Source organism: Ictidomys tridecemlineatus, chromosome 3 (assembly GCF_052094955.1).
Source record: "Ictidomys tridecemlineatus isolate mIctTri1 chromosome 3, mIctTri1.hap1, whole genome shotgun sequence".
Taxonomy (NCBI): domain Eukaryota; kingdom Metazoa; phylum Chordata; class Mammalia; order Rodentia; family Sciuridae; genus Ictidomys; species Ictidomys tridecemlineatus.
In genome coordinates, this window is record NC_135479.1 from 98,191,899 (window position 1) to 98,216,026 (window position 24,128).

General features: G+C 42.4%; 1 protein-coding gene across 2 annotated transcripts in view; it reads right to left on the reverse strand.

Annotated features, from left to right (window-relative positions):
- Window positions 1-24,128, reverse strand: part of Mme (membrane metalloendopeptidase) — an 81,087-nt gene that overhangs the window by 34,205 nt on the left and 22,754 nt on the right. For both annotated transcript variants that reach the window (XM_013358815.4, XM_005325694.5), the window contains exons 4-12: window positions 14,862-15,023; window positions 13,987-14,067; window positions 13,792-13,887; window positions 13,561-13,679; window positions 12,100-12,165; window positions 4,566-4,700; window positions 2,621-2,722; window positions 987-1,123; window positions 785-878 (exon numbers count right to left, since the gene is read on the reverse strand). In XM_013358815.4, coding sequence (XP_013214269.1) covers window positions 785-878; window positions 987-1,123; window positions 2,621-2,722; window positions 4,566-4,700; window positions 12,100-12,165; window positions 13,561-13,679; window positions 13,792-13,887; window positions 13,987-14,067; window positions 14,862-15,023 — 992 coding nt within the window. The remainder of the gene's footprint in view (window positions 1-784; window positions 879-986; window positions 1,124-2,620; window positions 2,723-4,565; window positions 4,701-12,099; window positions 12,166-13,560; window positions 13,680-13,791; window positions 13,888-13,986; window positions 14,068-14,861; window positions 15,024-24,128) is intronic.

Consider the following 24,128-nt stretch of genomic DNA (forward strand, 5'->3'; position numbering starts at 1 on the left):
AGAAATGTTCGATGGATGTAACATGGGAGATCTTATATCCAGGAAAACGCATTTCTGCTTTTTAATGGTTTATCTGAGCTTCTAGTACTTAAGAAAATCTGTGTGTGTATATAAATTGAAGTACCAATAAGGGGATTCACCTAGGTAAGGGAAATTGAGCACAATACTAGTTTGTACTCTTGAATTTTAAACATGTGTGACTATATTATCTTTTTAAGGGTAAAAACTAGAACTTTCCGAGTTTTATTTATTTTTTGCACCAACCAATATATCTTCTAGAATTTCGCCTTCCTCAATCCCTACTGCCCGCTCTCCTGGCAACAGAATTGAAATGATGTCCCTTTCTTTACATAACGTAGGTATAGCCTCAGAAAAGCTTTTGAGTTCTAGTTCTGGCTAGGTATAGTGTCACTGGACTGTCCACATCAAGGAAGTCCATCTGAGCTAATGTCCAGGGGCACTTGAAAAGAAGTGACTCAAGAAGGCACCCCTGCAACAGCTTCTAGCACAACCACAACTGACACCAATGCCACAATCTTCCCTGAACTGCTCACATAATCACAGTTAATGCTTTTCAGGGCCAAGTGACCACCATGACATAGGACTGACAAAGTCCAGGAAGACCAACCTCTTCCTAGCCATCGCATCCTCAATACAATCACCAAGACCTGGCAGCTTGTCACTTGGCAGTGATCACCACATCCTAGCAGTGGACACATCAAGCCTTCAATATCAAGAGCTCTTTATGCTTTAAGTCTTAAGAAAAGAGAGATTTTTTCTTCACCTTGCGGAAAGCATTTCTGGACTCCTTGTAGGTTCGGTTGAGGCTGCTTACAAGATCCATTATGAACCTCCAGGACATTAAATTTTGAAGATCTCTGTATAAAAAAACCCACCACCCAGCAACAGAAAAGATGAGGCCGCAGAGCTTCTACAGAGTGATATGAAATGCAAACTTTGAGGGTGCAGCACCCTGACATACCTACCTGGCAGAATATTTGGTAAGAATAGGCTTAAGTTTGGTTAAATATTCTGGAGCATAAACAACCACATCTTCCTCATTTGGAATACTAATATTCACAGTTGACATGATTTCATTTGTGAAATCTGACCAGCTGAAAGGCTGGAAGAAAAGCAGACACAGAACATTCAGTGATCCTGAATTTCTCTTCTGGGCTCCGAGATCCCAATATAGTCAGACAGTCAGATACGGAGGGCTGTCAGCCCTGTCACCATGTAATTATCACAATGGCCAGTCTGTCATTTGTTTGGGATATTTCCTCAGTTGTTTTGATCAGCTTTTGAATAAAAATTAATTCTGTAACCTGATTATTTAGATAGCGGAATTCAACCGCCCACTAAAGACCAGACACAATGCTCACAGAAAAAACAATCAGAAAATAAAAGGAAAAGAAAACATAGCTTTCAAACTAAAACTTCAGTTTATGCAAATACAGAAAGATGTATAGTGTGTTTTGTCTTTGTACTCCATACAGGTATGGTTATGTCAAAATGAATCTCAGTATTATGTGTAACTACAATGCACTCATAAAAATGTAAAAAGTGGGTATTAATAAACAGGTCCTTGCAACATAGTAATGCACCTGTGTAGAGATCCTGCTGCAAATGAAAACATGCTTAGAGGAGAGGTATGGGATGCTATGGAGCCCAATAGAAGGGCAGGTTTCAAGATATTCACATCAGGCCCTTGAACATGTGGTCAGTATGTTCCAGAAGCTAAGTTGAGAGTTGCCAAGAGATGGAACATAACATTCTTTAAATGGCAAGATGGTCAGTATCTCGGACCCTTCGCTATGCACACACTTAGTAACTTAGGGTGCTGTTCTGTATTTGTGACTTCCACAAAACATACCACCAAACACATTGTATTAAAAGTTCTATATACAAAATGTCAAACTCAGTACATCACACCCTTTAAAAAGTCCTCATTTATGAGAATCAGTGCCTGAGGAAATTCCGTCACCAACTGTGGGAGTTCCCACGTTTCCATGGGTGTGCCTCATGTCCCATCTGTGTGCATCATCTAAGATGCAGGAGCCACTGCCCGGCCCAGGGAGAGGTGACTAGAAGAGAGCTAAGCAGGGGAAGCCAATAGCTGTCCAGAAGCAGAATCCGAGAGACAATTCTCCTCTCATTTCTGCCTCTACTTCTCTGTCGTTGTTCTGAATTCCACCATGGTGGCTGGATGGGAAATCTGGAAAGTCCTGTGACTTCCCCATTTTACTGTCTGCCAGTCAACAATCAATGACGATAGCGGTCCCTCAGAGAGGTCTTCACTTTCTCCAAACCCTCTTCTACCCCACAGTGTCTACTATTATTGCCTACCTGCCTTGAGAGGAATTTTACCTTTGAAATTCATTCTAACGAAATATAAATACGCAATAAGCCATCAAATAATATATAATTATGACTTCAGAGAGTCTTTCTTCCGGTGCTATCACAAACTCAAATGGCTGGTGTCCTCTAAATTCATTCTGGAGTTCGGTTTATTTCAAATCAATAAGAAATAAGCGAAATTCTAAAAAGATAGTATTTTATATGGCAGGTTTCAATTTTAGGAAATGGTTCAGGAAGAGGGCACATAAAATTTGCTACTTACCTTCCCATTGATCTCGAGTGAAAAGTTATTCTGCACCTGGGCCAGTGTCATTTTGTTATAGAGAGCCATTGGGTCATTTCGATCTTCAGGTTTAGAGGTTGCCTGTGGATATAATTTTTGATCATTGTTTTAGAACTACGAACTTCTTTAGAAAACTATCACTATGAATAACAGAAACAGAAATATAAGTATCATACAGTTTGATTTGGTTTCTATATTGTACTTGTTTTGTAATTTATTTTGTTTTACAACAAGCTTAAGAGATTTTGTGTATAGTTAGTGGCAATTATTGATATCTGGTTGCAAATGAAGCTTAAAATTCTTCAAAAATATTTTGCTAACTGCCCAAGCCATACAGGCGACGTATGGGGGCTCTGGTTAATGGGCAGCTCAGTGGTCTCTGCATTGTTTCATATTATAGCTCTTTCGGAGAGATCTCAGAAACTCTGCCTCTCACCCCTAACCTATCACTCAGTACCCTAGTTGAAATTTAGCCAAGAAAACCAAAGTGCCATAGTGGCTACAAGTTGCAGCAAGTGGGACAGAAAAGTCCTAGCACAGCCCAGAGCCAGGCCGTAAGCCGAGGGGAACAGCAGCACAGGCTGCTCTTGGGCCGTCTTCTCGACCTGCCCAACTTGTCCTTGCTCTACTTTTTTCCTATTTTTTTCCATCGATTCCAAAAAAGGAGAAAAAAAAATTATGATAGTAACTCCCAATTAGTTGTCAAAATGAGCAAAAGCAAATTTAAGTGAAAAGGGACAAAAGGTGAAAGCTTAACTGGGAAATATTCCTCAGTGACAATGGCTCCAAAGTCCCCTGTAGGTAACTTATTACTCATTTACCAAAAACAAGTGTCACTGAACATCACCTGCAGGCAGCACGGGTGCTGAGCACTGCTTCAAGATGACAAGGACCCAATGCCAACCTCAGAATTCAAAACGGGGCAAAAAAGCAGTCCCAGAGAATTCTGAGGTGACAGAATTACCACTGCTGAGCCAAAGCTGGTCAAAAGGGGACATGGGCTGGGAAAGCGGAAGTGGTAAAATCCCAGGGCAGGAAACTATTCTCCTCCAGCAATTCGGTTCCCAGCAGAGAACCACATGTCCCCGATCACACTATCATGCCTCACGACGGTGGTTCAATGTCAGCTGCTGCTCTAGGCAGTCTGTCTCTGGTTAGGGGTCTGTGGTTTCATGTAGCCCCAGAAAGCCAAGAGTGTCCTCCCAGAACTTCACCCAAGATTCTGATGAGGCCAGATGGCAGTAGTGGTTGGTGGGGACCTGTGGGTGGAAGGTGGTTGTTTATAATGTCACTGAGCTCTGTGGTCTTAGACGGAATCTGAGCAGGGGGTCAATGAGTAACCTGAATGCCCCATGGACCGCAGGGCCCCTCAGTGGACTGTCGAGAAGAAAGTGCAAACTCAGACTCCATGAGCGGAGTGTGTCTGGGGCCAGAGCAAAACACATCCGGTGGCTCCTTGGCTGCTCTGGTGGTCCTTGTGAGGCAGCTGCCAGTCTGAACTCAGTGATGCCACACTGACCATGAGCATGTGCACTTCTTAGCAAATGGATGGAGACTATTTTAAATTAAAACGTAATAAGATTGTTGAGAAAACTAATATAGCTTTGCATGTATCTGAGTCTCAGGGCATCTAATAGTTTGACTGTGATGGTAGGATCTTTATGTAACCACTTATAATGATTAAGTGCATCTTGTTCCCATTTGTCAAATCTAGCATGTCTCTTGGATGCTGAGAACCCAATTTATTATAAGATCCTATAGCTCCAAAGATCTTCTAGAAGTCAATGGTCCATCACCATGGTAAACATTTTTATCACTTGGTTATAAAGTTACACTTTTACCCTTAAACTATGATAGGGGAAAGAAAAAAGGGGGGGGGGGCTGTTGACATTATTCAGTATATCAGGAAAAAATTGTGTTTTACATTGGCAATTTCTTTTTCCAATTCCATAACTCTATTCATTTCTGAAGAAATCTGCTTTTCATCAATAGGCAATCCTTCTTCCAGACGAATCAATTTGGCCACAGAAATCATAAAATCCACATATGCTGTACACGCCTGCAAGAAATAAACAGCAAATTGCTAGAGAAACTTCTAAATATTCATCATAACTCTTCAGTTAAAACTGGTGTTCAATTCATGTTAATATTTGGTAGCAGCTAAAGCACAGTAAAATAGAAATCCTATCCTAAGTGCCAGAAGAAATGACCTGCACAGATTCTTAGAAGGTCGATGCGTCTTTTAATTAGAGCTTAAAGCAAAGTAATAAAGTGTCACTTTGAAAGTACTAAGTAATTTATAGCTATCAGCAATTAAAATAAAGCATGATCTCATCTTGTTTAAAAATTACTCAAAACTGAACTCCCTGGCACTAGCTTTTCTTCTGGTAAAGCAGGCAAATATTACCAAGAAAAACACACCATACAACTTGGGGCTGGGCCAAGCCTCCTATATTCCAAGACCAGGTACTTGGGGGAAGGCTAACGTGTGTGCCATGAGGTGCTTCACCTTTTCAGTTTTGAGAGGGTTTTATATTCCTACTATTCAATCAGAAGTGAAAGAGGAACCTCTGCTGCCTGACTGCCATGTCCTGAGCTGCTCTCTACCACCATGCCCTTCCGCCATGTTGTCCTGCCTCCACCAGATTTGTGGAGTTGGCTGTCCATGGACTGAACCTCTGAAACCACCTTAGACTGTACTTTAAACCCACCTAAAATTGACATGGAAAAAACTCCTATGAGGGCAATTAGGTCTTGGAGATTTCATATTTGCTCATGTGAAAGGACTAAAAACAGAAGTGAGCATGTATAAATATGAGCATTCACTTGGGCTCACCATTACAGATAATGGTGTCGGCTATGTTTGTATCAAGAAAATTAAGGATGGTGGCATCACTGACCCAATTAAAACCACCTGGGTGGAGGATGTTACTGAATTCATTAATGGAGAAAATATCACTGGATGATGTCACTATGAAGTTGCTAAGAAGTTAAAGGAAATTTTAAAAAGAAGAATTCTTTACCATGAAGTTAACAGAGACTACACAGGCATTTGAAATAGGATCAAGGTCAAAAGCTGGAAGGTTGTTCACAAAGTTGGTGCTGTAAGAGGGACACTTGATCTGAAGGTCAAAATGTCCTGCCACTGTGGAAGAAATGGTGTGAAGAGAACCCAGAATTGAAACACAGTGGACATAAAACAAGACTACAAAAAAATTTTAAAAAACTTAAAAGAATATTAAAAATACCCCAAACATGTTTTTTACTGAAAATTTTAATAATAATTTCAGGAAGAAAAAATGTTTTATATCAATACACAAAATAAAAACTGTCTTAAAATTATTATTCCACAGTTATCTCATGCTTATAAAGTTTCCTTTTTGATGTTTTTATAATATACACATTATATAATACATGTGTGTAATTTGTAAAAAAAATATGTATAATAAAGTTAAATAAAAAGTAAATAACAACAAAAAAAAAGAGGAATCCTCATGTTGCTCATCAGCGTGAAGACACATCTAAATTGATAGTAGTTCAATATCAACCTAAAACCAATAGGGAGATAAAAATATTTGTCAAACAAGGGTTAAGCAAAACGAGCTGGGCACAGTGGTGCATACCTGTAGTCTTAGCAGGTCAGGAGGCTAAGACTGGAGGATCATGAGTTCAAAGCCAGCCTCAGTAATGTAGTGAGGCTCTAAACAACTCAGCGAGACCCTGTCTCTAAATAAAATATAAAAAGGGCTGGGGATGTGACTCAGTGGTTAAGTGTCCCTGAGTTCAATCCCAGTAAGGGGAAAGAGAGAGAGAGAGAGAGAGAGAGAGAGAGAGAGAGAGAGAGAGAGAGAGAGAGAGAATATTAAGCAAAATGTAAAAATGTATTATTATCAGTGTGGAAGTCAAGAGGTTTAGACACTGCCTGCCTATGATCTTTATCCCTGTGGAGAGGAGCCCTTTCCTTCCATGAATGCGCTTTAATGATCTAGGACTCTGCCTAGCCTCTCATCTATCGCCCAGCTACTCAATAGCATAAACCAGTTTTCAGCTGTGAGTCTGTATTAAAAACCTAGTCACTAAGGTAACAGGAATGAAAAGATAATTTTATATATCTTCTTGATAACTCCATTCTTTTCCTATTAAAAGGTAATCAGAACTCTTGTTTTGCTTGGGAGTAAATAAGTATGTCTGGCTTCACAACTCATGGGACCAACTTATTCCAAAGTATAAACACACAGTGCTTTGAATTAACTGTATTTCAAAGCATACAAATCCATCTGCCTTCAGCAGGGAATCACTACTGGCTATGAAGGAGATGGTAATGTGAATTTTCCAATATCAATGTACTGAGATTTTCTTTCCTATATGAGATGCTTTTTTGTTAATGAGGTGAGCAAACAATAACAGGATCCTCCTGAGTGCTTTGTTGCTTCTACTTCAATATCTTTATCTTCCCAGATGTATTTAAAGACTCTGGGACTTGGGTGTAAGGCAAGCTCTAGAACTCTGGACCATGCTTCTGGCCTGCCGAACTTGGACAGTTTCTCAGGAAGCTGGTTGATATGGTCTCACTCCCTTCTTGGATGAGTACTCACCTAGCTCTGTGGAATACTCTCTCCTCCTTTACCTACTCCACTGTGACTGATTTGAACCTTTGTCTTAGCATTTTGATTATCTTTCCTGGCTTCTGGAATTATCTCATAGTTGTCAGAAATAAGCATACCACTGCAATTAAATCCTTTTTACAAGACATGATTCTGCCATAAAGTTTTAGTTTTCTTTCTTAAGATGCTGGGATAGGGAAAAGGCCAAAGAATTTTAATTGCCGTGATATGGGGAGAAAGTATTAACCCATATTTAAACATTTAATAGTACACTGGCCAGGTTATTTTAAAAATTGAATTTTTCTTTCTTTTCCTTTTTTTAAAATGACTGAGAGAGTATTTAGTTGTCAGGACACAGGCCAGAGTCAGTGGCTATGATGACAGGCCTAAGTCAGTTTCTAACAAAGATAGTCAGTGATACTTTGGTTAAAAAAGAATCCACCAAAATATCTATGTAGCCCTTCCTTAAACAAAACAAAATAAAAAAAAAACTCCAGCATATCCCAGCACTTATAAAAACAGTTTCAAAGGGGTAATTGGTTTTAAAATGTTAGGTAAAATCCATATAATAGCAATCTTGTAGGGGGTTAAATCTCCCACTCTTAATGAGATATTTACTAACATTAACACCATAGATTGCTACTCTAATCAGAACTATCTCCATTCTACAGGACCAGGCAATGGGATTTATAAACTGGCTTTTTACTTCTAAAGGGGAAGCCTCCCTGGAAAAAAAAAAAAAGTTGATGTTTGTTAGAGTTACCAGAGAAGAAGAGAGCAGTGTCATTTGATTGCTATGCTTCAAAATTTAGTATGGTTGCTAATAAATGATAGGAAGACCCAGGGAGGAAGAGGAAGCCCTCCAATCTGACTGGCTGCTATCTGGATACCTTAGTGAGCCAAGTACCTGTGGACCAGGGGTTTTACTTCCAGAGACTCTGCTCAAAGTACCCCAGGTCTTACTAATTTTCTGTCTTTCCTTTCCTAGGAAGAAAACCTATATAGGGAAGTAACTGGGAAATCCTGGAACAATGCTATTCTTAGCCACTGAGGCTGGGAGATACTTAAGTGTTGCACAGGAAGTGTGTCAAGGGAACACAGGAATATCAAGCAGGAAAGATATGTTTCCTATCAAAAAGTCTTGGGTACTTCCTGGTTTGAGTAGCATGTTGAACAGCATCCAGCTTCCCAGCAGAGAGACTCGCTCCCCACAGAGGAACTGCAAGGGCACAATCATTTGGCACCCCTCTGTTTGGAAATGAGAAAAAATTCATGCACAAGGCCCTAGGTTCAATCCTCAGCATCACAAAAAAAAAAAAAAAAAAAGAAAGAAAGAAATGAGAAAAAGCCTGAACCGAAGCAGGACTCTAGGGAAGGAGAATCAAAGAACCTGAGAAGATGTACCTTGGAATAGCATGGGGACTGTCTGGGGTTCCATCAAGTTATCAGAAAGAACCAGGAGATTCATACAAGAACTTCTAAGGCTTATAACACATGTTTGGAAAGTTGCATGTAGACCTTTTTACAAACTGGTATTTTGAACTGATTCGGGACAAGAAGGCAAATGACCATTCACAAAGATGAACAAGTGGTTTGGGATTTCTACTGGTCTTTTTAAATATCTGCTGCCCTTGTACTTTTAGTCCTGTCCAACTATGTTAGCTTTCTCTTTACAGAGGGAACAAAGAGCCATGGGTAGTCTCTTTTTCTCTTATGCTTTTATTCTAGATTCTACAACTTCCCTCTACTTCTAGGGAGAAAATGGCCACATATCATCTCTATCTGATCAAAAACCAAAAGTTCACATTTCTATTATTGGACAATCTATCTAAAATTTTAGGGCACTCAGGAAATAGAAAAGAAAATATCTTAGTTTTGATGTATCCACAAAATAGTAGCAAAGCGAATTCAACAACACCTTAAAAAGACCAGTCACCATGATCAACTGGATTATCCCAGGGATGCAAGAATGATTCAATAGACATAAATCAATAAATATGCCACACCATATTAACAAAATGAAGAGCAAAATCAACATGATCCCTCCATAGATTCAGAAAAAGCCCTTGACAAAAACCCAATATACGTTCACCATAAAAAACCCTCTAAAATCGTAAGTACATAAAGAATGTACTTCAGTACAGCAAAGGCCCTATATAACAAGCCCACAGTTAACATCATGCTCAATGGTGAAAAATCAAAAGCTTTCCCACCTAAAATCAGATACAAGACAAGGATGCCCCACTTGGATACAACATAGTCCTAGAAGTCCTTGGATATAATATAGTTTCTTTTGGGTTTTGATCAGATAGATAGATGATACTTGGCCATTTTCTCCATAGAATTATAGGGAAGTTGTAGAATCCAGAATAAAACTACAAGAGAAAAGAGACTAATTCACTCATGGCTCTTTGTTCCTTCTGTAAAGAGAAAGCCACTTGCAAACAACATAGTCCTAGAAGTCCTAACCAAAGCAATTAGATAAGAAAAACAAATAAATGGCATCTGCATAGGAAGGGAAGAAGTGAAACTGTCTCTGTTAATCTCACATACAGAAAACCCTGAAGACTCAACCAAAAACTTTCAGAACTAATAATAATTATAAAAATATAATTATTATTAGTTCTGTTAGCATTCCTATACACAAAAAATGAGATATCTATAAAATAAATTAAGAAAACATTTTACAATAGCATTAAAAAAAAATGGAAGTAAATCCAATCAGGTCTTAACAGAGCAAGATGACATTTCCGGCTCCTTTACATTTAGCTGGAGCCACAGGGCAATGTGCTACAGAATGGAAAGTATGCAACTTTAAAGGAAACTCTCTACCCCATTCCTTTTTTTTTTTTAAGTTTTCCTGTGGCCTGAAGTGTAAACACAGCCTTGGTGAACCATTTGTGACCAAACAGAGGGACATGAAACACCAAGTGAGCTATGTGCAAGTCATGGTGTCAAAGAAAGCTGGTCACAGAACTTCTCCTGATGCAGAGCTTGCCCGCTCCCCTGTGCTGACTGCCTGCTTCTGGACTGGAGCAGAAGACAGAAATAATCTTCATTCCTGCTTGAACTACTGTATTTTTGAGTCTTTATTATTACAGCATAGCTAAGACTCAAGTATTAAGCAAAGCTAAGTATCTCCAGGGACCTGCAAGTTCATGAGTGTCAATGAGCATCTAGAACTGGAGAATAAAGGCTCTGTCTGAAGGGAGCCACGGCAGCACGGCTCTGCTCTGTCACTGTCACTTGAGAGCGCAAGCTGAGGGTTCCACTCCTTCCACTTTAAATTATCAAGTACAAGCAAGTAAAATCTTCTGACTTCGTAAACAACTGACAACTACCCCCAAAAGAAGAAATAAAACAAAGCAAACCCTGCAGGTTAAACAAAATGCCTCCACATCAGATCAGGCCCCAGTCTGCACTCTTACCTAGCTGTGGAATGACACTAAATATAAAATGCACTGCCATCTCAATGACATCTCTTTAAAAAGCAAAAAAAAAAAAAAAAAAAAGAAACTTTACCACCTTGGCTGCCAGGTGTACCTGGATATCAGAAATGTAAAAATATGAAAAAAAATAAGTGTCTTTGGGTTGGAAACAACTGATGTTCATAAGAGCGCAATCCTAAATATGAAAAGCATCTCAGTTGATGATTATGGTAACACAGTATAATGAGCCCAAATCCCTTAATCTCTTTCAAATCCGAAACAGGAAACAGCTGGACATCTCTTAGAGCCAATAGCTGCAACCCACACAGTAATTAGACAACTCAAATCTCCCACACTACTGGACTCTCGCACTATTAATTGTGGCCATTGATATAATACACTGCATACCTTTTGCTTCATTTCAATGTTGTGAGGCCGCTCAAAAAGATACCTAATTAAGCAAAATACAATTTCTTACTAGTAGTACTTCTTAATGTATCATGCTTACCTGGGACATATTTTAATAATTTTTATACAGTATAATCTGAAACCACATGTTTTTTTACACTGTGCCTTTTTCTGTGGGACAGAAGCAGCATGGTCCAGTCATTCCCAACCATTTGGTTGCACTAACCTCAGAATGTTAGTCATATCAAACACGAAACTTAAAAATGACCATTCTTTGAATTAACTTTTAGATATTTATAGGCGGATGGGCAGTGAAGTGATCTGAAATCTGTAACATTTTTGTCATGGACTTAACTGCTCTTAGTTATTGTAATGTCATAAAAAATAGTTATGATGACTGTGAAAAAAATAACTAGGCAAAATAAGTGGCAGGCATAGACATTTAGCTAATAATTTTAGATAAGAAGCAACTTCAATTAAACCATCACACTGTGACCCACTAGGACCAACTTAACTTCCTTCTGGATTGTGGAATTATGAGGAAGGTGTGCAGGACCAACCTCTTCCCTGGTAACTAGGAACACACAATGTTCCGTTCCTGGCTTTGCCTCCTGCTGCTCCTGCCATCAGTGATGCAGGACCTGGTCAGCAGCCCCAGGAGGCAGGGCTGGGAGGCAGGTAGGAAGCTCCCCAGGATGCCCAGCCTGTCCTGCAGGCTAACAGTGGAACATGATGTCCACAAACCAGCTGACCAGTTAGTCAGGAGGGCATGCCCCTGACTGCACAGTCCTCAGAAGAGTCCAATGAGAATGTTCTAGAAGGGTGACTTTCATTGCATCAATAGAATCCCTGGTCCTGTCAGAAGTAGTTTCACTATCAATGTGTGATTTTAAGTGTCCTGAGTAAAGAACATGAGAAGGTGTTTAAATTTGGTTCTAGTCCTTTTCATTATCTGTAGGGTTATTCCAGATGGTTCTCTAGTTTGTTTCTGATTGTGTTTCCTCCTCCTTTTATTTACCTCTTTGTAGATTCCGGTGCATTCATAGTAGTCCATGGAAGGGAGGCCAAGTCGAGGTTGGTCGAACTGTAAAACACACACCAAGGCAAACATATCACTCAGCAGATAGGAAACAGCTGGACAAAATACAAGCCTGCCTGTTGATGTGCATGTAATACCAGTCGTCTGGCTGCTTATGAGAGTGAGGGTCAGAACCCAGTACAGGCCTCGTTGGGAGACAGCTTTCCCACTGCTTGTGGTGTTAGAGGCAGGGGGAGTTAGACAGTCTGGAGGACTGGCTGTGGGTATGGGAGGGAGACTGAAGAGTACTTAAACAGAAAGTTTGCTGGGAAGGCTTCCTAAATGCAGAGCAGAAGGTACAGGGCCAAGGAGTTCCTGAATCATACACGCACAGGTCTTCCCAGCCTCTGACACTCTGCACCCTCAACTTTGTTCTGTTCCCACCCTTGGTTGGGACCCGCTCATACCCTTTAGGATTATTTGGCGAGTAGGTGGGGTGGGGGGCGGGGACAACCTCGAGGGCAACTCTAGAATCTTCAGCTGGTGTGAATTTTGCAGAAGCTTTACCAGCTCCTCTACACAGAAGGACGGGTAAGACTCCTTCCGCCCTCCCCACAGCTGCTCTGCTCAGGACTGCAGCAGGCAGAGGCACAGCAGGCAGGCGGGAGGAGACCCAGTGCGGTTCCAGTGCATCTGCCCACTCCAGGAGCCCACGGAAGAGAGAGCTGGGCACACACCTGCCCACAGCTCCCTGTGCACCACGTGGTAAAATGGGTACTCGGGCACATCAGAGCCCTTACGGGTTCAAGTGAGAACCCCAGGAGGCGCACAGGAGTTCAGAGGCACATCAACCAGTACAAGAAAAACCCACCTCAAAGGAATGTTATAGAAATAGCCAAAAGGCACCTCCACATGAAGGGCTCTGCTCTTTCCCCTTTTAGGCAACTCCTAAAATGAATAGTATCCCTCTTAACAATCCAATAAAGCCATTTAAAAAGAATAACATTTCGTTTACTTGAGAAAAAAAGTACAGATATTCTTCAGTGAGAACCAAAAGTGTGTTCACAGTCTACATTGTTTTTGAAAGCAATGAGGCATTTTTGGCTTCCAGACCTGCACTGTGTATGTAAACCAAAGCATGCTCTTGCCATGAAACATACAAAGAAATCAGGGGCTCTTCTCAGTGGGAGGAGCCTGGGGCCTCCTCTGTCATTTATTTTATGAAGGGAGAAGCATTTAAAACAGGTAGCAGAAGTGAGAGGTGAATGTTGGAAACATGGTATTAAAAAATACTTTCCAAATTCCAACGCCAGCTGTCAGCGACAGTGTGAATTTCTGACCCCTATGTAGAGGCCGTCAAAACGAAAACACACAGCATTTCTAAATACTAATAACAACAGTGCACCTGGAAGTTTTATTGCAATTTAAAGATCACTCTGGCTGCCTGCTAAACAAACTTACATGAATTATATGGTGCGTGGAGTTCTTATCATCCGTGCCAATAAAAAAATTAATGAGGACTTTTTTCCCATATTTAGAATTCAATTGTGCAATAGATTTCTCAGCTGTCCAAGATGCACCTAAAGCAACGAAAAGAGAAACATATCTTTAGATGCTTTAGTTCATTAATGACATCATAATAGATTTCATGTGGAAATTATTTGTTTAAAGAAAGAAGGAAAATGGCCTTACCGTATGTTTGTTCCCAGTTTTCTGTTGCTACGGGCCACCCATAAATATCTGGTAACAGTTTGAGCAGAGGCTGCCCGCCTCTCCTATCAATAGCAGCTTTTGAAAACAATGAAAATGAATTCAATGTGAAGTCTATGCATATTTTGGCACCAATAATTGCACACTCTTAATGAAATCAAAAGGAAGGGCACTTACTCTCATTGACACAAGACCTGTACAATGTTTTGGCTTTCTGCACTGCGACTATATCTTCCGTTTTGGGCTCCTGGAGGACATCTGAAACAGGGCATGTGACAAAATGCATCAATATAATTGCTCATTTGCAGGTGTAATCCGTGTTTTAAACACTGGTTTAGTAAGAGAACTCGCTGTCCTCTCTCCCCATCCCAAACCCTATGGGAAAAACCAAAAACCTGGGTCCATTGTCCTTAGCACAGAACTGGGGGTTAGTTCCATGATTCAAGTCTTTTAAAAGGAAACAAAATAATAACACAGGGGAATTTAGAATGTAATATGGATCATCCTTTGGATGGCTGGAATATAATAACCTTCGTGTGATTGTACTTTCACTATTTCAAATCAATCAGATGATTTGTTCTACTTGTTTGAAAATTAAAAAATAACAATTTTTTTTTCTACAAAGTCACTTCCAGAAGAGGAGAGAACAGAGGCTAGGGATAGTAGGGAGTAGCCTGGCCTTTCTCAATTTCTCAGGGGAGACAAAGCTTAGTAATGTCCTATAGCAACTTTAACACAGAGCTAGGGTCGGGAGGCTATGGAAGGTTTTCAGTGGCAATCCTTTAATTGTTTTTCCTTTGGTAAAATGCATCCAGATACCATTTCTAGGGTTGAAGGAGTTTTATCATGAGCGTACCTACCAATGAAAGCAGAACACTAAGAGATGCCAAAGCATCCATTCCAGTGTGGGCAGCCTGCACAGTGGCTCAGGGGTGGCCCAGGAGCCTGGAGGAATTACCAACTCGGATGTTTTGTGACGCTCACAGCTTTATCTTAAAAAAACAGATACCTGAAGAGCGATTCCTTCATGCACCAGCACAGTGGCCACTAACCTTTGAGAATAACTTCCAGCTCATCTCTTAAAATGTCAAAGTTGCTGTACCGGGAACTGGTCTCAGGAATGACGTTGCGCTTCAACCAGCCACCACAGGCATATTTGAAAAAGTCTGTACAAGGCTCAGCTGTGGCATCCATGTTCTGGATCAGTCGAGCAGCTGTAAGACCAGGGAAAGGGCGAGAGAGGAGGGGTGTGGATGAGGAAGAAGGTGACACCTGGCTCCTTCTATGATCCCATTAATGGGACTGCTGCTCCTCTTCCACAACTGTCACCTCTGGTGGCTTGGTGAAGGCCCCCTAATCACAGTCCTCTTTCCCTTGACTGTAGTTGGCTTGTTTTATTCTTGAGCTGACTAGGTCTTCCCACCCTGAGTCTCCCAACAGCCTTCCCCCAAATAACTGAATTTCCTGCTAGTTGCTATTTGTGAAGAATAAAGAACACAAGTTGTCTCTGCTCTGACAACTCTCTGGGCCTGGAGATAACACAATCCCATTCCGTGCTGCAATAATGTTCAGGGACCTGCTCTGCAAGGTGCTGTGACTGCTGAAATGTCTCTGAGACTCTACAGGACTGTAGGGTGGCTCCTGGATTTTTATCATTTTAGTGAGGTTCTGAAGCCAGTTATTACTCTTTGGATCTTGTTTACGAAATTTTTTGCAATTCAAATGTGCATCCGCTTCGCCTATGTTTATGTAGAGCCTGTCACATGAAATTGGCTGTGAGCTTGTTAGCTTTTCTCGTGTCCACTCTTTTATCTCTGGGAACTTTGATGAAAATGCAAATCCCCCAACACGGAGCCTCCGTGGTGTGCAAGACACTGACGGCTACGTGTGGCCATGGGTGGACAGATGTGAGAAATGCAAAGCACCGTCACCAGAGATGAGAACGTGGCCCCGTGCCCGAGATGCCCCCCTCACTTTCTTTCCCATAATAACTTGAACCGTTTTGCAATGAAAACAAAAGAGCAATTGAGAATTCATGGGTATCAAGAGAATATAAGCTCTCGAATGAGCTTTTGAAAGTACTTTGCTTTCTGAAACAATTAATTAATTAAAAACTTCAAACAACTGCTGAGCCGTGTGGATTTTTCAACTTGGTTAGCCAATCTGTTTTCCAGCTGAGCCACAAACCCCCACTTCTAACCTCCCTTTGGACCCATCCGCTTGTTGACCTCAGGCTCCGGCTCCTGAACACCAGGCCCAGGCTGCCCCTAAGCCAGCCTCTCCCGATGCTTCGGTGGGCAGCAGGATCGTTATCACAGCCTCCCTGTGTGAGATTCTGGGTAAAATGCCCTTGAGTTGTTCCAAATTCCTTAGCTCTTTCCAGTACCTCTCCTCCTGTGATCAAGGTCAACCTAGTTTACATCTTCACTCCTTTTTGACTAAAAGTCACCTAACTCTTCATTTTGACAGTCCTGGAGGCCCCCTCCTATCATTTACACATCCCGGATATCTTTCGTACATTACCAAAGGACCCTTCTGCACTGGCCACAACCTGACTCAAAATGTCAACAGCTTGTTATTTCCCAGGTTAAACTGCAAGCTCTTTTTTTTTTTTTTTTAAAGAAAGAGTGAGAGAGGAGAGAGAGAGAGAATTTTTTTTTTAATATTTATTTTTTAGTTCTCGGCGGACACAACATCTTTGTTGGTATGTGGTGCTGAGGATCGAACCCGGGCCGCACGCATGCCAGGCGAGCGCACTACTGCTTGAGCCACATCCCCAGCCCAAACTGCAAGCTCTTTAACTTGACCTCCAAACCTTTACCAGGAAGATCACCTCTCCTTTTTCCCTCTCAGCACTTCTACTCAAACTTATGCTCAGCGATGAGCCTGCGCGCAGTGTGCCACCAACTCTCCTGTGTGTCCCCAACCCTGTGCCTTTGCTTCCATCCCCTCACCCATGTCTTCAACCCCTCTCCCATTCTCTCCAAATTCCACCCAGCATTCCAGGTCCAGCTCATGGCCCGACTCTTCCCAAAGCTTCCATGACTCTACCCTACAAGAAACACCCGCCTCCCACCCCCACTCCTCCACCTTTCACGCTTAGATGAGGTCACTTTTCCACCGTGGACACCTGCTCTGTCTCCCAGCTATTCTGGGAAAGAATTCCCTGAGACGGAAGGAAATAAAGATACGAAGATGGAGAAAGAGGAACCAAAGACCCTGAATCCAGAGGACCTCCATGTACAGGAGAAACCAGAAAACCAAGCCTGAAAGGTTGGCTAACTGAGGGTCTTGGAAGAATACATCTCAGCAACTTTATACTGCCTCTCTTTAAAAATATTTAATTGAATGCTGCAAAGGCCACTGCCATTTGGGGAGAACTTCTGTTTCCTCCCTCTCTCTGAGGAAATGGGTGGCTTTATGTCATAACATCACAGAGCCGATTACTCCCAGGAGAGCAGAGAGCAGGCAGGACAATGAGGACAGTGACCAGCAGATCCCGCTGGTGTCTGGAAACACATCAGCCTTTCCAGCTGGGCAGGGACTGCAGCCCCATGCTCAGGTTCAAAGTCACTGTCCCCCCAGCTCTGCGCCTCCTGCCCCTCTCACAAGGAAAAGGGACAGGCTCTCCTCTTGCGTCAGAGTCCCTCCCAGGTTTCCTAGTGCAGTTAAACTCTTTGCACGTGTGTGCGAGATGCCCAAGAGGCCTCCTCTAGACAGTGTGCTTGGGACAGGCAAAGACCAGGGACGAGCATTCAGTGATCCCTTCTGAGCAGAGCACATCTGAACATGGGTGCTCCCGTCACTTCAAAGTCAGCCCCATTCTGATGGGTATTTTGGGGCCCTGGGCCAAAGCAGGTCACAGGCTAGCACTTTCAAGCTAGGGCTTTGATCGTGCTTCCTTTAATCTCTTATCACGGGGCTGGATTCTCGTTTTGCACCTTACACTCCGGACCTCCTCTGTGCTGACTTTTCTTTGAAGTCAGCGGTAGACACACTCGTGGGTAGAAGGGCCGTAGGAAACAGACGGCACAACTGTCAAATTGGTCGTAATTGTTTTTGTGTTTCGCACTTTGTTTTGAATTCCTCAGCCTCTCCACACAGCCACACCTGGACTCTTCAGATGTTTCCTTATCTGTGGATTTCTAACTTCTGGGTAAACAAATGTGGTTTCAAACCAAACAGAGTCATGCAGCTTAATGAGTAAATGTAAAAAATGACATCTCAAGGCAAACACATTGACAGAGAGCATTGTGGGGCAGGTAAAGTGAAAGTAAGCTATAACTTTTAAAACCCTATATGAAAGCACCAAAGGCTAGAAGGATATAGACCAAGGTATTTACAGCGGTTATATCTAGGTGGTGGGATTATGGGTGGGTTTAATTTGTATTATTGCTTATCTTTATTTTCCAATTTGTATTAGATGAACGCGCACTGCTTTTGCGACAAAGGAAAAGAAAGTTTATTTTTAATTTAAGAAAACAGCCCCATAAAGACAAGCAAACTAATCTCCTATTAATAATGAGCTTATTTCCTACAAATGACAATTCTGAATGTTCCAGGCTGATAACAAATGACACGCCATTTTTTTAAACTAATCTTCTTGTAACATTCTCCCAACTTATTTGACTATAAGAATTTAAAACAAGCTCGGCCTCCGTCTGGGAAGTTATTAATTACCGGAGTCCTTACGGGGGGAATGTGTGTGTGCGCGTCGGGAGATGCTGAGTAAGCTGTGAAAACGTTCATGTGCTTAACTCAGACAGACCTCTTGTGAATCCCAGGGCTCCACCACTTCTGAGTTACACAAGTGACGTAATTTTCTCAGGACCAAGCAGCTAGTAAGTGATGGAACCCAGGGCCTGCATTTGGGAGTGTGGCGCTAAGCCCAGGTCTCTCCTCTGCACCAGACATACAAGGACAAGCCTGCCAGGGTCTCTTCACTCCTTTCCCATCACTGGACCCCCCAGACCTATTCTTCACTTCCTCTCCTCTGGGTCATTCAGAAGCCCTGGCTTCCCTCCTTCCTTTATGTCCTCTCAACACCAGCAACTCACGCTGGGAAACAGAGGCAGGAGAAAGCACCAGGGCCTGGTGGCCAGTGGGGTGAGCAGACAGGGAAGTAGCAGGGTGGTCACTGCTAGGCACATCAAAGAACACTGCTTCTGGAGGTGGCACCAGCAGCGCCCCTGCCTGATCTGTCTTGATGGCACATGGGACTAAGCAGAGTGAAAAAACCTTAGGAAGGCACTTTGGACAGTGCTTTTCAATCCTGGCTCGACACGTGTGCCATCGGAGAAGTCTTTTAAATACACAGACGCACAGGATCCCTCCCGATGGGTTCAGTGGGAGTCTTGGAGGTGGTCCAGGCATTCTGTCAAGGTCTCCTGAGTGGCTCTAATACGCAGCCAGGGAGCCACCAGATTAGACAACAGAGAAACACGGACTTGAGGATCCAATACTAGAAAAGTGAAGATGGTCCCACACGGAAGAGGATCAGAAATATCTCCACCTGCACATGCAAATGGTCTCAGCAGGGAAAAGCCTCCCTCCCATCTTTCAGGAACTTGAGTCTTGAGCAGGGCTCTTGAACCCCGATGCCACACCCTCCCAAGAACCATAAGGACCAACAGCCCTGTGTTTGGGAAGATTAAAGTAACACAAGCCACATTGCGTTCAGAATCACTTCTCCCCTCTGATGGCAAAGAGACATTCTTGTTGACATCTCAGGAGGTTCCTTGGCCTCCATTCCTCCAGGCTGCCACACCTGCTTAGATATGGTGTGGGGACACTGAAAGCCTGCCACATGCTCACCTCAAGAAGAAACAGGACCAGGGTGCAGTTCAGGGATAGAGTCCTCGTCTGGCATGCTCGAGGCCCTGGGAAAAGGGCAATCCTTGGCCTGCCTTTGAGTGCCAATGGCCCCAAGCCAAAAGGTCCCCTTTCCTTGAACAACCTGCTTTTCAACAGTACCAACAGTTTGCCAACAGAAAATGGGATTTGGGCACTGCCTCCAACAACTATTTCAATGTTTATACACAAACATTTCCTGGAGACCAGTTTTCTGGTCGTGTAGGTGTGTGTGTGGTGTGTGTGTGTGTGTGTGTGTGTGTGTGTTGTGTGCATTTTAAAAGAAAGTTCTGTATCTGTCAGGTGCTTCTGGGGAAATGTGGTTTACACAGGGGAAACTTGAAGTCAGTGACTGCCACAGCAGCAAACAAATGCTTGATCCCAGGGTGGCAGAGGACTCTGTACTGTGGTGCTTTTTTTTTTTTTTTTTATGACGTTTCTCTTTTAAATTTGATCCTCACTTCAGAGGTCATCGATGGCTCTCCATAGAAATGAGTTCTCACCGGACTTACAAAACAAACACGGGCAATTGTTCACAAGAATTTTGTTCTGTAGAATCATTAACAATGAAATCATTGAGAACCGAACCATGGAATGCTGGGGAAAGGCAAGTTAGGTGCCCATCAGCCTCTGGTCACCACACTGATTAATACGTAAGCTTTTTTATGTGCTTCTGATTAAAGGTTCCTCGTTTTATGTATATTGTTGATTCACTAACATCAAACTCACGTCAGAGCACCTGACCGTGCTGAATGAGGCTTCGCTAACACATGGATTTTCTCCTCATGGGTTTTTGAGGAGCGCTTCAACATCATGTGGACCATTCTGAACAGTGAACTCACAAAAATGAGAAAAACGTGGCATGAACTGCCCAACAGAAAGGATCCTTGCTTACAGTCTCCTTGTTTGGCCTCCACTGTGAACGTGCATATACGAAGACCCCAAAACGTCTCCAATCGCCACACGTCTGCGTATGACCGTGGATGAGGCTGGGCTGTTGCTTCTTGGGTTACAGACAGATTTTAGTGAGGGAGTAAATTAGCCAACTTGGAAAACTCACACATGATGAGGACGTGTCCCTTTCTTCTTGGAGACAAACATAGAAAATGGTCAACAGCATTGAGTGGGAGTTGGATGCATGCCATACTTTCCCTAATCGCTGTATTTTAACCTCGTTGTCATCATATATTAGACACACTTCTCACACATTAGGAATCTATTTACAGCCCATGAACCAAATACACGCCTCTGTCACCATGGTGAAGTTGTCTTAGGGGACCATCTCCTTCTGTGTGAAAGGAAGGTTTAGGAGGTTTAGGGAGCTGGGCATGAGCAAAAGTGCCTTCAGCTTGTTCTCTCCAAATTATCCAAGACTTGGCTCCCTGACCCCAAACACATGACATTTTAATTTCATTACCTTAAAATAATTACCACCAGCTTGATTTATGAATATTCCAGAAGATATCAGAAATGCTGACCATCCTGCAAAAGCGTTCTCTGGTGAGCATCTCAGAACTCTCAGAAACCAACCTTCCCTCTTAAATGTGTGCTTTATTAATGGACACCAAGCTTGATGCCATTTACTTGGCCACTCTTGACAACTTACAAGTCTCCTTTGACAACACTCTGCAAGTGCTGCTGACCTCCTCCGGTTGCCCTTCTCCTCCCACCATTCACACCAAAATTAAGGCCGAGAGAGAACTCAAGGAACTTGTGAGGTACACAACAGGCACCAAGGACTCCATGTGAAAGCCAGCAATGGGGATCGAGAATCTGGGGGACCATTTCTGGAGAGAAAATGAAGGGAAATTAGGGAGTGCGTGGACTCTAGGACGAGTAAAGACCAGAGGGCCTTCACGACAAGGATTCTTTATGGATTCTTCCACAACCCACTCTTAATTCAAACTCCTCCATAAACCACAGATCAGGTTCAGGGTAAACCGAGGCCATCATAAACTTGCTGAACTGGTCAGCACCAAGAGAAGCCTTCATACACAACCATTCAGAAACCACCCGTAGGCCTGGGAGAAGTCTCCAAGCACACAAAGTTTACTCTGTACAGCTGTGCCCTCAAATAAGGAGACCAATTTTGGGTGTTCTGGCTTGAAGAGCAATTGTTTTATAACTGTACTTAATATCCATAAGCTTCTTGATTTACAGTAGGATTGCATCCTGGTAAACCCATTGGAAGCTGAAATTATCATCAGTCACAAATGACCTAACATGCCCAGCCTACAGAACACCACAGTCCAGTCACACAGGACACCATACAGCACTGGTGTGTCATGGAACACTGGGAGCTCTGGCTGGCTGCCACACCCAGCATCTCAAGGGTGTTGCCTGCAAAAAGATCAAGATCCAAACTTCCAAGTATGGTTTCTAATGAATGCTTATTGCTTTTTCAGCATCCAAAAGTCAAAAAGATCGTAAGTTGAGCTATTGTAAGTAGGGACCATCAGTAAACATGTGAGGAATTACTGTCAACATACAATGCAATACACAAGCACAGGCACAGCCTGGAACCGTGAACCTGGAATCCATCTGCTATCAGATTTGCAAGTAGAAAATGAACAGCAGGATTTCCCTTGGGTTTAGACAAAGATGCCTGAATGTATAAATAATAATAATAGAAGTCAATATGTACCAAGCTTTTACCAAGTGTTCATACCATGCTGGGCATGTTTGTAAATACTTCAATATTCATTTCCATCTAACCCTGAATGGTAAATGCATTTCGGTGACTAGTTTTGAGATCTAGAAGTCAATGAGTGATCTGTCTGCAAGGTCACACAGTGGGTCAGTGCAGAGCTGGGGTTTGAATCAAGTAGCCTTGAGGCCAGAGGCTAGGCTCCAACTACCATGCCAAATTGCTGCTTTAGTTCTAATCATTGCTTTTCTTTAAAACTGTTCCATAGGATAGGAACCATTACCCCAACTTAAAGGAAATCTAGGCACAGGATGGTGCTAGCCCCAGGTCATCCATATGCATTTAACTGAACCTCATTCTAATCCAAAGCCAACATCTTTTCCAGTGTCCCTTTGCTGTAGCTTCAAACAACAAAGGAAACTTGGAAACTCTTCTAAGAGAGGGGGAGGATACGGAATTAAGTCATACAGCAACCACTGTTTTTCTTGACACCCAATTAAGATTTTAATTGCCCCATAACCTGCATATAGCTATATGAATTTTTTTCACCTCATTTGGCCCCGGATTTTAGAACTCTCAAGTCTAATGGACCCACAATAATAATCTTAGTCATCTCTCCCCAAGTCAGTGGAATCCTTCAGGCTTATCTCATAGCCCATTTCAATGAATGGCTCACAGCCAAGAGAAGACTGGTAATAATTTGTCAGCAGGGACTCCTCCAAAATTCACAACCAAAACATATTCTGCTAATACAAGAAGCCCTGGAACAGAGTTACAGTTAAATCAAAGATGATTTAAGTTGGAAAATAATTTTTATTTTTCAGGTCCAATCTGCAGTTTGAATCCTAAAAGGTTTGCTGACAAAAAAAAACTATTAAGAGAGTATATGGTAAATACAATATATCACTTAAAATAAATGATTGGCTGGGGATAGGTCTCAGTGGTTGAGTGCCCCTGAGTGCAACCCCTGGTACCAAAAAAATTAAATTAAAATGATTGGGCTTGCTGTTGATTATAATGTTCATGAATAATAATGTTCTTTTATAAAAACTAAAGTTACAGAAGGTCATAAAGAGGCTCCCCTGTTCACTTAATGACCCTCTTGGGGTGGATCCCAAGCTCCTTGGACACTGGCAGATGTCTCTGAAGAGGAAGTGATGAGATTATATGCCCTCGTAACTCCTGTTTCGACAGGTTGGTTTGGACCACGTTGTTGGTCAAGAGTGATTAGCAGACTTCAATAATAGGCGATGTCTGAGGGTAACTCAGAGCGTTCTGCTTGTGCTTGGGCTGTGGTCAGGGACACAAGCTAGGCTCACGGTGCTTCTAGAATGCTCCTCAAGTGAAGCCAGATGAGCACGGTTAAATTTAGAACCCGTTAACAAGCCACATGATGGTGACACAAGATGGTACTTGGCTCCACCTTTTTCTATTTCTTACTGAGTAAATAGCTTTTTTCCATCACAGAAGACCCAGAGGACTATGTTAAATCATTGCCTTTTCCAAAAGACTCTCGCCTTGCCAAGCATGGAAAGACTGGACTTTTCATTTTATCTCCACCAGAATTTTTGAGTACCTCTAATACCCGACACTATTCGGAGCTAAAAAAATACAGACATACCCTTGCGCTCCCAGGGCTTATAGTTCTAATCGTGACCATTTCCTTGACAGCACACGTGAAGCCTGTGATGTGACAGGGCCTTGCTCTTCAGGGCTCTCGTCAGGCTCGGTCTCATTTTCCATTCCCAAGCTTACCCAGCGCTCAGCTGAGCAGGAGGAAGCCCCACTCTCTACACAAACAAAACGGGAGCGGTCACCTGCA